General features: G+C 44.5%; 1 protein-coding gene across 5 annotated transcripts in view; it reads left to right on the forward strand.

The window, feature by feature from the left end:
* Positions 1 to 15,228, forward strand: part of NPAS2 (neuronal PAS domain protein 2) — a 105,811-nt gene that overhangs the window by 37,183 nt on the left and 53,400 nt on the right. For all 5 annotated transcript variants that reach the window (XM_086740777.1, XM_086740787.1, XM_086740794.1 and 2 more), the window contains one exon: positions 12,645 to 12,698. In XM_086740777.1, coding sequence (XP_086596903.1) covers positions 12,645 to 12,698 — 54 coding nt within the window. The remainder of the gene's footprint in view (positions 1 to 12,644; positions 12,699 to 15,228) is intronic.

The following is a 15,228-nucleotide window of genomic DNA, read 5'->3' on the forward strand; positions in this document are numbered from 1 at the left end:
CAGTTTAAAGCTGGTTTTATGCTAATCGGCCCCGAGTCACTGGAATGCACTATGGATTAAAAAATTGAGTTTTTCAAGTTACTTCCTTGTGTAGGATCCCTAGGAGGATACCTGAATCCTGGAGCCAGATCAGTTTTAATTGATCCTAAATAATCAGATTCAGGACTGACTGTATATTGAAATTAATTATTTCAGGCTCTGCATTTAAATGGAATGCAAAGCTTTAGCTTTAAAATTTGTTGTCTTAAGTGTTCTTCAGGATCCCCCTTTTCAGGTCACACCAGGGATGCCTGGGACCGGGGCTATTCCCGGAGCACCACGGGAGAGCAAGGCTGGCTGCCTTGCAAGCTCCCCATGCAGCACCACCATGCCACGTCACACAAGGCAGCGATGTTGCACCACAAAAATAGAACATCTATCAATTACGGTTCAGGAGACAAAACCTCCCTATAAAATTCAGACAAAATCCCCTGCGAGTGTGGAAGCCAATAGCAGAAAAAGGGACATGAGGTGCAATAAGAACTAACGAATCAGAGAATTTCCCATGCAGGAAGGCGATATCGCCTGTTAAAGCTGGACTTCCACTGGAGAATAATTACACAGACATTTTTCCTGCTTCTGTAGAGGCTTTGGGTTTGTTTTCTCCTCCTCATGTCTTATTTTTTTTGTCGTGCTAACCCATATGAGTTATCATTATCTGGAACAAATTTTAAAAGAACAGGAAATGCAATATGCTTAGTATGGTAAAGATTTGAATTTTTCATCTCTTAACATTTTGTTTTTCAAATCACTGTATTCCCAGTAGCAGAGCAAAAATAATTTACTTTAATGCAATTGCTAATAACGATGATATCAACACAAACCTCTGTTTGTTCATATGTTGAGCTCATTGAATAAAGAAGCTTATCATTTATCTGTGTAGAAGCTTTTAATTAGTTTTCTGAATTTACTCCAGAGATTAATGGGCAGATAATATTCAATATATACTTTATTGTTTCCATCTCTTTATTGAGATATCTGAATTTGTATGCTTTTCCCTCTTTGATCTTTTACTCTCACTCTGTGTTAGGAACTGTAAAATATTTGGCTGCAAACAGACTCATAAAAAAAATCCACTAGTCCCTTGCATCTGGGTGGTGGTGGGTGGTTTGTAATGTAGGACACAGCAGCAAATTCTGCTCTATCAGGAATTGTAAACTGCATTCAGAAAAGATCATTTATACTCGTGTCACTCGCTGGCACTTTTCAAGATTTCCAGTAGGTGGTTGTGTAGGTGCCTTTTCCTGCTCACACACCGGATGGAAAGTTTGTGAACTTAAGCATTTCTTTTTTTATTGAGATTTTTTTTTTACCTTTCTCCCCAGCTGCCACCTTTTCCCTTGGCCCTGACCATCGATTACTGTTGGCCACCATGGCATGGCTCCTGCAACCCCTCGGTCTCCCGCTCGCCGGTGGGAGTGCTCTGGTATGGCAGAGGAGTCCTGTAGCAACTACCTGATTTCCTCCCCTGGCAAGTCACTGTTTAGAGTCATAGAACCATAGAAACATTAGGGTTGGAAGGGAGCTTTAAAGGTCATCTAGTCCAACCCCCCTGCAAGGAGCAGGAACGTCTCCAACTAGATCAGGTTGCTCAGAGCCCCATCCAACCTGGTCTTGAATGTTTCCAGGGATGGGGCATCAACCACCTCTCTCGGCAACCTGTTCCCTTGTTCCACCACCCTCAGTGTAAAAAAAAAAATTTCCTAATATCTAATTTAAATCTACCTCCCTCTATTTTGAAACCATTGCCCCTTGTCCTGTCACAACAGGCCCTGCTGAAGAGTTTTTCCCCGTTTCATGCAGTGGCTCACATCCTCTGCCTACTCCCATGGTGTACATGGTCTTGTTGAAGTCCACGTGGGGACCCAGAGCAGGAAAAGAGCTTTAAATCTGTGCTTCCGAGGGAGAAGCAATGTCACAGGCTTCCCTGATGGCAGCCAATATCCACAGGCAGCTGCCATCGTAGTGTAGGGACTGTGCTCTCTCGTTGCCAGGAAGGGAAATCGAGCCCAAGCTGCTGAATTCATCTTTGCTCTTCTTCATTTCTTGCGTCTTGGAAGAAGGTGCACCTTCAAAGTGCAGATAAAAAGGCAATGGAAATCCTAAGTGAACAGTGCATCATTTTTCTTAAAAGTAGTGCCCTGTGTAAATGTAAAGTTCAACATTATGGTTTTGTTGGCCCAGTAGGAGAAGGATTGAAAATGCTCATTAATGGGATTTAAAAGCAGGAGTTCAGTTATATTAGCTACAAAAATATAATTATCATAATTAAGATTGCAAAGCTCTAATGAAGCTTTTTAATAATTATCCTTTTTCCTTAGAGATTCATTTAGTAAAACCTGATTTGAATTTTACATCACACTGGAGAAACTTTATCATTGTAAAAATGGAAACCACTGGTAGCATGAAGAGGCTGAGAACGGCGGCACTTCACACATCGGCGAGGATGTGCCGGCACCACCACAGCTGGAGCGTGACTCAGCCTGAGATGGGAAGGACTCAAGGGCATAAACGTTCGAAGCAGTGCAAAGCACAGGTGCAGCCATGGTCTGATGATGTGTCTGAATTCTTGGCAGGTTTATGGACTCAGACACAAAACTGGGAGACCGCAGCTGGAGAGCAGTCATCCACAAAGCGCCATGCAACCTGGCAGGTTGTGTGTCTCTGGGCTCCCTGTGTCTTTAAGCTTAGTGGTGCCCAGTCAAACCCTGAGCCTACTGCAACTCCTGCCTTGGTCTTGTCAGAAATAGCATTAAAACCCTGTAGATTCACCCATGGTTCACCTGCAAGGGAGGCAGCAAGCCATACAGAGCAATAATCCCTATGGTCACAGGCTCGGAAGGTCCCTCCTGAGAAGAGAGAGACTGCAAGTTCTCAAAATTAAATGACAACAAATTGTCCATTTAAAAATATCTCCCCAAAACAGCTTTTCATGATTCATCTCCCCAGATGATTAAATATTTAGTTCTGCTGACAGGGATATGATAGTTACTATAGAGCAGAAAATTTAGTGCAGTGTGTGAATTATAAGCAGATATGTTATCAAGCTGTTAGCACAAAAGTGATGGGATTATTGGTGTTGATATCTGTATTTATTTCTTTATATTGTATAGGGAAATTTTTCCCCTGTACAGCAGCAGATTTAGGCCACAGCTTTGCCTCTTGCACAGGACAGGGAAGTTGTTGTGTCTTGCAGGCTCCTCTGCAGGAGCAGTCACGTTTCCCCCCCATACATTCCACCTCCGGACCCCATCAGTGGCCAAGCAGCTGAGTCCCCATGGGTGTCACCATGTTGGGATGCCCACGAGGATGGGGAAGGCCAAGGAGAGCACTCACTGCCTGGCTCAAATCCCGGTCCACAACTTGGAGCTGGGCCCCCTGGTTCTTACTGGTTGAAGAAACAAATAAGGTCCCAGCAGTGTGGGGAGAAGACAAGGACACTGAGATAGGACAGTCCTTCACGCTAGTCCTGCTCAATGGAGAGGGAGCTGCCACATCAGGTTAGATGCCTAAAACTAGAAGGAAATTTGGCTTCATGTTTACTTTCTGCTTTCCTGCTGAAATCTCCACAGAAATGTGTGACCTCTTGTTTCAGCATCTTATGTATGGAAGAGACACCATCACAGCTGGTATAAATCATGACAATTAATTTGACAGCACTGTCAAAAATTCAGAATTTCTTTCTGGAGTAAATTTTTCTGCAGTTAGCAAAATTACTCCCAGGTCCAGAACTTTTAAAGGAAGAGTAATATAGTTCTTTGAGAGCCATCCATAAATAGTTAACATACAAACAAACAAACAAAAGAGTGGTGGGAATGAGACCAACCTATGTCAGCTCTTGGGCATCTTGCTTTATATTCTAGTGCCTGTAGCCTGTTTAATTGGATGGAAAGGATTAAAAGGATCTTGTCAAGACTATTGCTGCCAGGAAAACAAAAGAGACTTTGACAACAGTCCCATCGAAAAAGACTGATTTTCTGCTTGTGTTGGTGTTTCCCAGGTAGTTTGTGCCAAACAAAACAATAATCCCTGAGTTTTTGACAACTAAATCTTTATAGTGTTATACTTACATACTCTGCCTGTATTGGCTGAACATTTGGCCATCAGAAGATCTTAGGTCAGATGTTATATTATTCTACTTATTTAAATACTTGCAGAAGCAAATAAACTTTAACAGACTTTTACAACTGAGAACACTTTATAACTGAGACCATTTTCAAGGGAAGATTTCAAAGCTAATAATTACAAAATAATCTGTGCAGCTCTGCCTCCACATTTGGGCCTGGATTTTGCAGAGACACAAGTACATGAGGGACTTCTTATAGCAGTATAGAGTTAAGGACATGGTAAAGTCTTTGTGCATTCAGGACTTCTGATACTATATGAGGATTAAAGTTTTATAAATACCTAAAACAGATTAAGAACATGAGAAGTAGAAAGAGAAGAATAACATTCAAGGGCCATTCTCATGAGAGGCATTTTTCTTCTTCTTTTTTTTTTTTTTTTGGCTAATTCTATGAGAAAGTGTTTCTTTTTTTTTTTTAAATCATCATCTAAAAGTGACATGACAAACACACGACATACTGACATACAATGTTAAGATGTGTATCTCACATTCTTTTCTCCTAAACGGCAGGTTTATAAAGCAGGAGGGATGTCAGTGTAGGGGATATAGTGCACAAGACATTTGCAGCACAGAAGAGAAAAAGCATAAGAAAATAGATTTCAGGAATATATATTAGATAGGAACTAATTCAGGGGGACTGATATGCTTAGGATGTTTCTGGTGGTAGCCAGCTCAGTAGGTCCAGAATCACAGGACAATTCAGATTGGAAGGGACCTCAGGACATCTCTGGTCCAATCTCCTGCTCAAAGCAGGACCAGCTTTGAGGTCAGACCAGGCTGCTTAGGGCTTTATCCAGTCAGGTCTTGAAAACCTCCAAGAATGGGGATGCCACAGCCTCTCTGGGCAGCCTGCTCCACTGCCTGGCTGTTCTCATGGAGAAAAGGTTCTCCTCTTTGCTTTCTTCTTATGCCTGTTATTTCTCACTCTCTCATCCTGCATGGCCTTGAAGAGCCCAGCTCTGGATCCTCATTGATTCCTTGTAAGCACTGAGGTGCTGCAAAGTCGTCCCTTATCCAGACTAAACCAGCCTAGCTCCCCTGGCACCTCCTCATCATGCAGGACTACCACCGGCTCATGCACAGCATACTGCCTACTGCATGCCAGGACTCTCAGGCCCCTGTTCTGCAGAGCTGCTTCCTGGTCAGTCCATCTCCAGCCTGTATCAGAGATGAAGGCTTTTCATTCCCAGGTGCAGGATTTGGCAATTGTCCCTGACGCATTTCATGAGGTTCCTGTCAGCTCTTTCCTCCAGCCTCTCTGAGTGCCCCCCATGACAACAGTCCTGCCTTTGAGCATGACGCTTAGATAAATAACATCCACTGCTCTCTCCCTAACCACAGATCCTATCATTTTATCATAGCCAACAGTCAGGTTACTCTTGGTAAATCCATGCTGACTATTTCTGATCACCTTCTCCTTCATCTGCCCAGGGATGTGCTCCAAGAGGACTCACTTCATGATTTCGCAGGGACTGAAGTGAGGCTGACTGGCCTGTTGCTCCCTGGAACAGCCTATTGTCCTTTTCTGAGGGCAACATTTGCCTTTCTCCAGCCAACAGGGACCTCCCCTATCTCCACAACCTCTCAAAGATGAGAGAGATCGCCTAGCAAGGACACTGCCAACTCATGCCTGTGGAGGGAGGTGGTTGGGCCCCATTGACTTGTACAGGTCAGCTTCCCTCAAGCTCCCTCAAGTTCCCTGAGCTGGTACTCACTCTCTGCTGGTCCCTCTGCTCCTCCCTGACCCTGTCTCCAACACAGAAGCCTGGGAGGCCTTGATGGTGAAGACTGCAGCAAAGAAGGCATCAGTACCTCAGCCTTACCTGTGTTTGCTGTCACTAATTCACCTCCTCACATACCTCCAATACTGCAGCAATCCCACACTTTCCTTGTTCAAACTTTTACAACTGATGTAGCAGCAGAAGCTCTTCTTGACGGCCCTGCAAATGTCCACTTCAGGTGAGCTTTGGCTTTCCTGCCACCATCCCTACCCACCCAGTGAAGTCAATACAGAAAGGCAGTACCTCCATGGCGTGATTTACCATCCCTTGCCACTTTGCTCATGCATAAGCTTTGACAAATGTTTGGCTGTGCACAAACCAGTAATAACTGAGCCTTTAGCTGCCCTGTGCCTCAGTTTCCTTGTTGAAATGCACCCGTTAACTCCAATGCGCCGGCCAGGCTTTGCCAAACCCCTGCTTCTACAAATGGCAGGTGTCATCACGCAGGGATGCAGGGGTCTGAGCTGCCTCATGCGCCCTGTGACAGGTCCAGGTGCTTTGTCTCCGTGGCTCATACAGAAGGCAAGAGGGTTGCCAACAGACCGCTGCAGTCTCGTCCTCCTCCGTTCATCGCACGCAGCGATGTTACCAAACTGACCTACTTTCCCCGTCCGCCCACGGAAGGCTAATCCTGTTTAGCATTGCTGGAAGGGGATGGGCACGCGGAGAAGTGCTCCGAGTTATACAGATGGCAGTCTTTGCTGATTAATGTTAGTTTAATTTGTTTGCCTTTCTGTTTCCAGCCGTGCAAGGGGAGAGCACAGCAGCGGTTGAACCCGGGGATTTACTTAGCCTGTTCACTGAAGTCCGAATGGCTTTAGTCATTCAATAATAATAATAATAATAATAATAAGGAAGATAACGAGCATGTATGTACAGAACTTCAGCAGAGATCCCAAGCACCACACAAACTTTACACGTTGCTCACAAGCTGGAGATAAAGGACGCCTCTCACTTAACCTCACCACGCTCCAGCACAGCACTGCTGATGTCAGCCATCTCGCTCCTGACTTAAACAGATGCGAATTATACCACATCTATAGAGGGTTCGCAGGCCTCACACCCTAAAATTCAGCCAGCAGCAGGGTAGAGAGGGGAAGCTGTCTGATAGCACACGGCAATAGGTGCAAGGTTTCTGACATGTGGAAAAGAATACCTATTCCCACTAAATGCGAATACTGTAAAGAATAAAGCCAGAATATGCTCTGAGCCTTTACTTCTCTTCATCATAATCTCATAACACTCAGCTGCATTACCTGTGAGCATCTCCCTGCCATCCCCAGTTCAGAACAGTGGAGCATTAATTTATGTCAAATTCCATCATTTTCATTGTCCGCATTTGGATTTTTTTTTAATGTCTGTTTTGCTTTAAGCCTGCTACCGTCCAAAGATTCATCGTACGCATATGTATAAAACATGGATAAGCCCAAGAGGTTCATGAAGTCCTATGTTCCCTCAAAAATTGTTCTTCTTTTCTGTTTTGGAAACCTCTAAACAACCTCTTCTCTAGTGTAAACAAAATGTAGTAATCTACTGAATGCAGGAAGACTAAGCCACATGCTGTCAGGCAAAAATAGTCTTAACTCTAAAGCTGGACACTTACCATGCTACTGGATTTTTCCTTTACTCGTAAAAACAGTAATTCCCCTAACAATCACAGCATTACATGACCTGTGGTAACTGCAGACTGCCATTCTCCCACTGAAAAGTCACAGTCCCTTCTCAAATAACAATGTCTATCATCAGGAAAGTGATTTTTTACTATCTTTTCTCAAGTTTTCTTAAGGCTACTCTGTTTACATTTTGATTGCTACAGGTGGGATTGTGCTATATTTAGTTTTGGACTCCAGCATGTTCTTGTAAGAGTTCGTAGGTTTACATATGAAAAAAAAAAAAGACGGAGGAGCACAGTTCAGTTTGATATGTCTATGAATCTGTTGATTTATTCTGATTTGTGTTTATACAAATACTTTCTGTATGTGTTTGTGCCGTAGCTCTCACGGTGGGATATCCAAGTGCTTAATCCATGTCAGAGAAACATGGAAGAAGGGGTTTTAAATGATCGGATGGTCACTTTTTGCCTATCACCCTGTGACCTTCCCTGCCACTTCCCATTTGTTAATCTTTTTCTTTGCCCCCCCAGCAAGGCTTGGAAGGGAGATACTTTACTTGTTGGTGTGGCTTACTTCATTTCAGAGCTCTGCCTTAACTGAGAAGAAGGGGTCTATTTGCTAGCGCTGAGCCACAGCAGTGGTCCCCAGTGTGGGCAAGTACCCACTGAACCCACGCTGTGGAGCATCCATGGGACAATGCCATTTTCTGACCGCAGTGCCCATCAGACCCTGTCCATCATCCCCTGGGCAGGGGACCTGGCAGTGGTGCCAGCACTGCGATCTGGACAAACTGTCACCTATGCTAGTGAGTGGCCAGAAGTTGCCCCTCTGGCTCATGCCCAGAACCTGTATTCCCTTTTGATGCCTTCTTCCTATGTCTTGGATCCTACTCACTATGTGCAGGATGTTGTATATGCGTCGATCTGGCCTTTAAATCCTAAACCACCAGACATACCACATTCTTATTTTATAATGCCAAGCTCTTCACTAACAGCCTCTTTCCTCTCCTTCAAAGAAGGAACTGGAGAGTAACTCCCTGTTGATGCAGCACTCAACGTCTTGCAGAAGTGACACTCAGCAGAGATAGGCACTGGAGGCTGAGCGATGGGTCTGGAAGGCACGGGAGCACGTCTACCCTCCACCCTGTTGTTCTTTTTCTTCCTTCTTCACAAAGATAACAGTTTTTGGGAAGGTCTGCCCAGAGGCTAGAAAGTAGTTCAAGATGTTTCTTCCCAGTGTCCCAGTTTTCCATACAACTCTTGCCTATCCCCTGTCTGTGAGAGGATTGTTCTTCAAGTGCAATATCATCATCTTTACTTAGGATGGTGGTATTGTACCAGCATCCTAAGTGGTCCAAGAGTGAGGTCCAAGGCTCAGGTATATCTGCAGTGAGAAGGAAGCAACACCAGGGAACAGCGGGCAGCATTCCTCTCCCCAGGGCTGAGCATGCCCTGTAGAGGACAAGTAGCTGAATACCCTAAGCAGACCTGTGGGGTGATGGAGGCAGATGTCTTGCCATGTTGGAGAGGGAAGGGAAGGAAAATCCCAGTCTTCAGTGTTTCCCACCCCGCAGCTGCCCAACGTAGGGCCAGAGCACTGTGATTTCTCACCAGGCTTTCCCAGGCACATCCCAGAACCTCTAAAAGACATGTACATCTCTGATTTAATTCAGCTGAGTTAAACAAATATGATTAAAAATTCTTGTTAAATGTCAGGCTGATTTGTAGGAACTGAGATTAGCTGGCCGCATGGCAACTTAGTGGGAAACCAACAGCTGATTACTTACATCCGGGTGTCAGTCATTTTATAGCGTATCCTTATGAGCAGCAGAGCAGGCCAGAGAGAAACCACCCTCACCCACACAGAAGAGGAGTAGTTTAACTCACTAAAAAATCTCTTTCTAGCACAGGGTAAGGTGATCGGTGCCAGATGAATTTTATAGTGCAAGCTCTGTGTCCACTGGGAATAGACTGCATCAAAACAAACATGTGCAACCTTTCTTCTGGAGAGTCCCTGGAGCAAGCTGGCGCTCTGCCTGAATTTCTTCTGTCCTGAGCAACTATTCATTGTATGAATGAGTGTGGGGGAGATGTTTGTGCTATAATTCTCCATCTGATAACTAAGCCAGGGGTACACGGTTAACAGTTTTAGCCAGTCTTTTGTTTTCAAAATGCCACTCTTCCCTGCTTGTGGGTGTGCGTCTTTCTGTGTATCTGCCAGAGCACTGCTCTGGTGGGAGTATGTGAGCTTTTTCCTCCTTATTCCAGGTGGTTTTCACCTTTTTGAGTGATAGCACCTTCACCCCTTGTTGATAATGATGATATTAATGATGCTCCGAGTGTAACTGTCATTGTTAAATACTCCATTGGCAGGACTTACAGCATGTAGTGTCGTTACCCACAGGTTTCCAAATTCTCTTTGTTAGCACAAAAAGATTGCTCAAATTTTAGGAAATCTTTGTGTCACTTGTTTTTTTTATGCCAATGTCGTGGTTTTGTTAGTGAGGGGGGGGCCTAAGGTGCCACCTCTTTGCAGGGGAACCATGGCACAGACCCGTGCCTGCCTCCGTCATTGCAACAAGACTGAATTGCCTGCTAAACCAGGCACTGACAGGGATGAGAGAGCAGATTTCCAGTTTGCTATTTGGGACCCTCCCAGCTGAGGGACTGGGAGTATAATGTAAAGCAAGCAGGTTGCACTAAGCACGTACCTAAGCTCCATGCCATGGGTTTCTTGTCCAGGTGTAAGCCAGCATCTGGTGTGGTGGAGGAGAGGGGTGGCAGTACCCATTTGCAGCAGTTGTACACTCTGCAGTATCTATTTTATTGAGAACAGTTTTAATTTCATATGGTACATATGTACTGGCAAGCGCTGTTAGCAATGCTTATGATGCTCTGGAGACTTTGCCGTGTGAGCAAACAGAAGCAAAATGACAATTAGGTATTGTCTAACACTAGCAACAGCACAGCAGGTCCAGAATTTCATGTCAGTCAGTGAGAAACCTTGTTTACTGGAAGCTGGCCATGAACTGCTTTACAGATCTAGCCAAATCCTTGGCAGAACAGAACAGTTAGACCTGTTGCTCTCTCGTAAGGGGAGAGGCTTCCCAGCAGTGTAATTCCTTGATGGTTTACAGGGTACAGTTGTAGGAAGCCCCTTTCCATTAGGTACCTTGTGCCTGTCCAAAACAGCTGGGGCTGAGCAGCACTGATGCTGACTGCCCCATCCACTCCCGTCCTTCCTCAGAGCCACCGAGAGCTCTCGTTCCCATGTTCCTGTTTTCTACTGGGAATCTGTTACAACCAGAGGAGGCCTCGGTGCAGCAGAGGAAGACCTTCAGGGATTCAGAGGAAGCAACTTCTCCTGCTGACACTGCCCCATTTTGCTTGTCATAGATTAAACAAACAAGTGTGCATGCAGCAGAGCATTTTGAGCAAAGAGTTAGCAAAAAAAAAAGGCAGCAAAATCCTAAATGCTAACCCTTGCCATGTTAGTGATGCCTTCTTTACTCTTGAGTAATAGGTGAACATTCTGGTTACAATAAGTGGGCAAATAATAACAAACACTGAATTTTGTCACTACATTTTAGCCTGATTTATTTGAAAACACACTTGTTGGGCTAGCAGTTTGATTCTGGGCAAATAACCACCTAAAGTATTTGCAAAACACTGATAAATAAAATTTAACTGAGTGGATACATTTTCCTAGTCTAAAATGTGGATTGTGATTTGGCTAACTTGGCTGTTTTGCAAGGCCAAATAAATATCTGAGAAAACACCTAAAAAATACATGGTATCATTTGTTATTTTGTTCTGTATAATAGTTGCTAGTTATGACTAAAAAAGCCAGTCCATCATATTTGCTGTTTATGCTCCTTCATCAACGAGCCGAATGCCATGAATTAGTAGCCTTACCCTCCAATCAGTGACCCGTGGCTTTGATTCCTCATTACTCATACACTTGATAAAAAATTACAGGGTAGTTTCATGTTCTTAGCTAACCATTGAGTAATAAGCAGTTGGAATATTGCTGTAAGAGAATTAGTAGCAGAAGGAGGGAATTTATCCACTGTTCTTACAATCAATACATTTTCACTCCATTTTTTCATAAAATGTTCTTTAAACGGGCAAATTTATGTGTGACTCACATGTGGAAAATACCATGGGCTGAAGTAATGCCTGGCAATTAACTCTCCTCTCCCTTCTCCAATTTTATTCATGCCTTACATGTTGAGGACTCATTAAGTGAGAAACATTGATTTTTTTAAAATGAGCATTATCATTGCCTGTGATTATACTGCCACTTTGAAAATGACGCTTTGCCAATATCTAGGGTCTGTACCGGCATTGTGCTGCCGGTTCGGAAAATATTTGTGTGCGATGCAGCAGCACACAGCTTTTGTGCTCTGACATGGGCGCGAGGTGCCGTGAGGGGCTGCAGTGGCACAGGGCTTCCTCCTCCTCGGGCTGAAGAGGGTTACAGCTCAAGCATCGCTTTCTTATAAGGCCACGGAGCAAAGGAGGGTGGGCAGTGAGCTGGCAACAAGTGCTCCCGAGGATCTCAGCCTTCAGCTGGGCTGCTTTTGTATTTTTCCCTTCACCTTGCCTACATTAATTTACTTAATTTACCCAATTTACCCCCATTTTACTCTGTGGCTTTATGAACACATCTTGTGCTTGGAGTACTTTCTCCTAACAGCTCAAACTGCTGGAGCAATTGGACTATAAACCTGGCAGGAGGTCACAACGCTTTGGTGAAGATTGCCAAAAAGAGTGAGGGGGGTGGCACGGTCCCCATGCACCGTGCTGGCGCCACCAGGCAGGCAGTCTGTTGGCCATTGCTGGCTACGTGAGGGTTTTTTCACAGCGCAGTGGGATTTATGAGGATACTTTGAATTTGGGGTGTAATTCAGTACAATTATGACCGCCTCTGGGTTTCGGGTCAAGGCCCACAGAGGAGGACCAAGAGCCTCCCAGTAGGATGCTCCACCTGGGCAGCTCCATCAGGGGCACCAGTGATGCTGGCTTTTGCACTGGCAGGCTAACAAAGTGACAATTCATAATGATTCTCGCATTCCTTCAACAGAAAAAACTGCTTAGACAATCTAATGGATGAAGATGAGAAAGACAGGGCAAAGAGGTGAGCACTTTTTCTTTTATAACTCTCTGTTTAACTTGTGGTGAGCCTGATACTGTTTGTTGCTGCAGAAGCTGTTTTATCTATAATCAATTCATCAAAGGGAGAGAGTAAAATATAGCCAAGCATAACTTGAAAAACTGCCGTCTCACAGATTCCTATTCTTGGCTACCCTGTAAGAAGAAAATAGCATATCAATGTTTCCTGTGGAAAATGTCAAAAAAGCCAAGGCATCGATCGTTTTCTTCACATTGCTGCAGAACACAAGAACTGAAGAACCAACAGTATACTTCTGCTGCTGTAATACATCATCTGAGCTTCCCGAGTGTATAAAAATTTGGATTTTTTTACAAAAGATGCTTTGCAAAAGAAAAAGAACTAAAAAAGTTTTTATTTTCTCTATTATGATGGTAATTTATTCAGCAATGCCTATCTCATGGTAATGAAAACACCTAGAAGTTACCTTCAGAGCAGCAAAAGACCAGGAAAAGTGCTGTGTCAGCCCTAAACTGGCACAAACCTTTATTCACATACACCCTGCACTCCATCGTCAAGTCCTGGTTGGTGGGAAATTGTTGTGAACCCTTTGTGAGGAGGGAAGGATGTGTTTCAAGGCAAAAGAGCTACGGCAATAAAACTCTTAATAACTGTCAGATCTGACTGGCATCTGCAGAAAAGCTGTTTGGAAGCATTTGAGGTTTTTTTCTGGATACGTTATCAATATCGTAGCCCGCAGTTTAATTGCTCTAGAGGGAGCCGTGGGTTGCCCACATTTTTCCCCTTGGTTCCCTCTAATGAGAGTATTTCCAGTCCAGGCACAACTGGTTGATCCAGTTTCATCTCTTTTGATTCCTTCTCCGCTTCTTTCCTCCCCACAGCTTTTTCTCACCAATATAGGTCAGCACAGGCTGCAACCAAGCTCAACCGTTCCCCTTTGCTCCCTGCTTTTAACACCTGCATGCTCAGGCTGCGGAAGGCCTGTCTTTGATACCCAGAGCAAAGCGCTGACCTAACTCCCTCCCCTTAGGCTCATGAGGGGTGATCTGCTGGCCCACAGAGCCATGCTGCTGATGTTCTTCACGGGGCGGGGCGGGGGGGGGCTTCACGCCTAGGAGAGGGTCAGCATGGGGTATGGCTCTGCATGTGGCTCTGCCCCACCATCTCTCAGCCAGGCAGGCACCTGGGGCCATGGGAGGAGGTGGATTTGGGGAAGGGATGCCTCCCACCAGCATGCCGCATCACAAGAGATGGTGGCTTTTGGGAGAATGTGTTGCTGAGCAGGAGGTGTGCCCACCTTGCATCGCTGCTTCACACACTTAGAATCATACAATCATAGAATCATAGACTGGTTAGGGTTGGAAGGGACCTTCAAAGGTCATCTAGTCCAACCTCCCTGCAAGGAGCAGGGACATCCCCAACTAGATCAAGTTGCTCAGAGCCCCATCCAGCCTGGCCTTGAACATTTCCAGGGATGGGGCATCCACCACCTTTCTGGGCAACCTGTTCCAGTGTTCTATAACTCACATTGTAAAAAATTTTTTCCTAATATCCAATCTAAATCTACCCCCCTCTATTTTAAACCCCCCCCCTCTATTTTAAAACTTAAGGCCGGAGTGTCTTCAAGATATAATAATTGGGGGTTTTTTTAAATACATCAAATGAATGCATCTAAGACAAAAAGAGGATAACATGTATCCTCGCTATCAGCAATTGTCATCACCATATGATATGGTTTTCATGTTGTTTGTTCCTGGAGGGAATTTTTGTCATACCCTGGGGCAGGCCTCTATCAAGGTGAATTAAAAAATGATAACTTTGAACATGAAAAAAGGAAATGGCCTCTTTAAATTGTAATTTAAGAACATTTTGCTTTTTAGAAATAAATCTAAATTTGAAACAAAGTTTGAAATCATGAAGGTCTAAAGTTACTACAGTATACAAACCCATTCAGATTCATTTGAAAACTACAGGTTTTCTTCCAAAGCTTTAAAAAGAGTCAAACTTGGGAGAAGCCACTGGCTGAACCTTTTGCTGTTGTGTGTTGAAAACTCAGGGCTCTCATCCATCCCGTGCTCCAGGGGAAATGCTTTCTTTGTTTTCTTCTATTTGATATAAGGATCAGGTCCCTCAGTGCTGAGAAATGCTAGAGGGGTTAAAAAAAAAGCCAAGAAAATTGTTCTCCTTCATTTTCTGAGTTAGAAGTAGGTAAGACGGGAAATTTCTGGATCTAATTCTTTGGGGAGGGACTCAAGCCAGGAGCTGGGTTTCTCAAGTTGGAGGTGCAACTAGTGCACACACACGCGCACCATTTACTATCTGCTGCAATTTATTAGGCAACTAGAGGTTGTATTACGCCGACATGAGAAGAGGGTCCGTCCTTTCCCAAAGAGTAGCATCTGCGCTCTCACCCCTGGGCCAAGTGTTTAGTATTTGGCCAAGGTGCCTAGTTCTTCCTTCATGACACCAGTTATTCTGAGCCCCATTCTGCATTGTCTGACTCCCTAAGGCACTACTTCACTCCAAAGACCTGAGG

Source organism: Chlamydotis macqueenii, chromosome 1 (genome assembly GCF_036417535.1).
Source record: "Chlamydotis macqueenii isolate bChlMac1 chromosome 1, bChlMac1.mat, whole genome shotgun sequence".
In the NCBI taxonomy this organism is placed as follows: Eukaryota; Metazoa; Chordata; class Aves; order Otidiformes; family Otididae; genus Chlamydotis; species Chlamydotis macqueenii.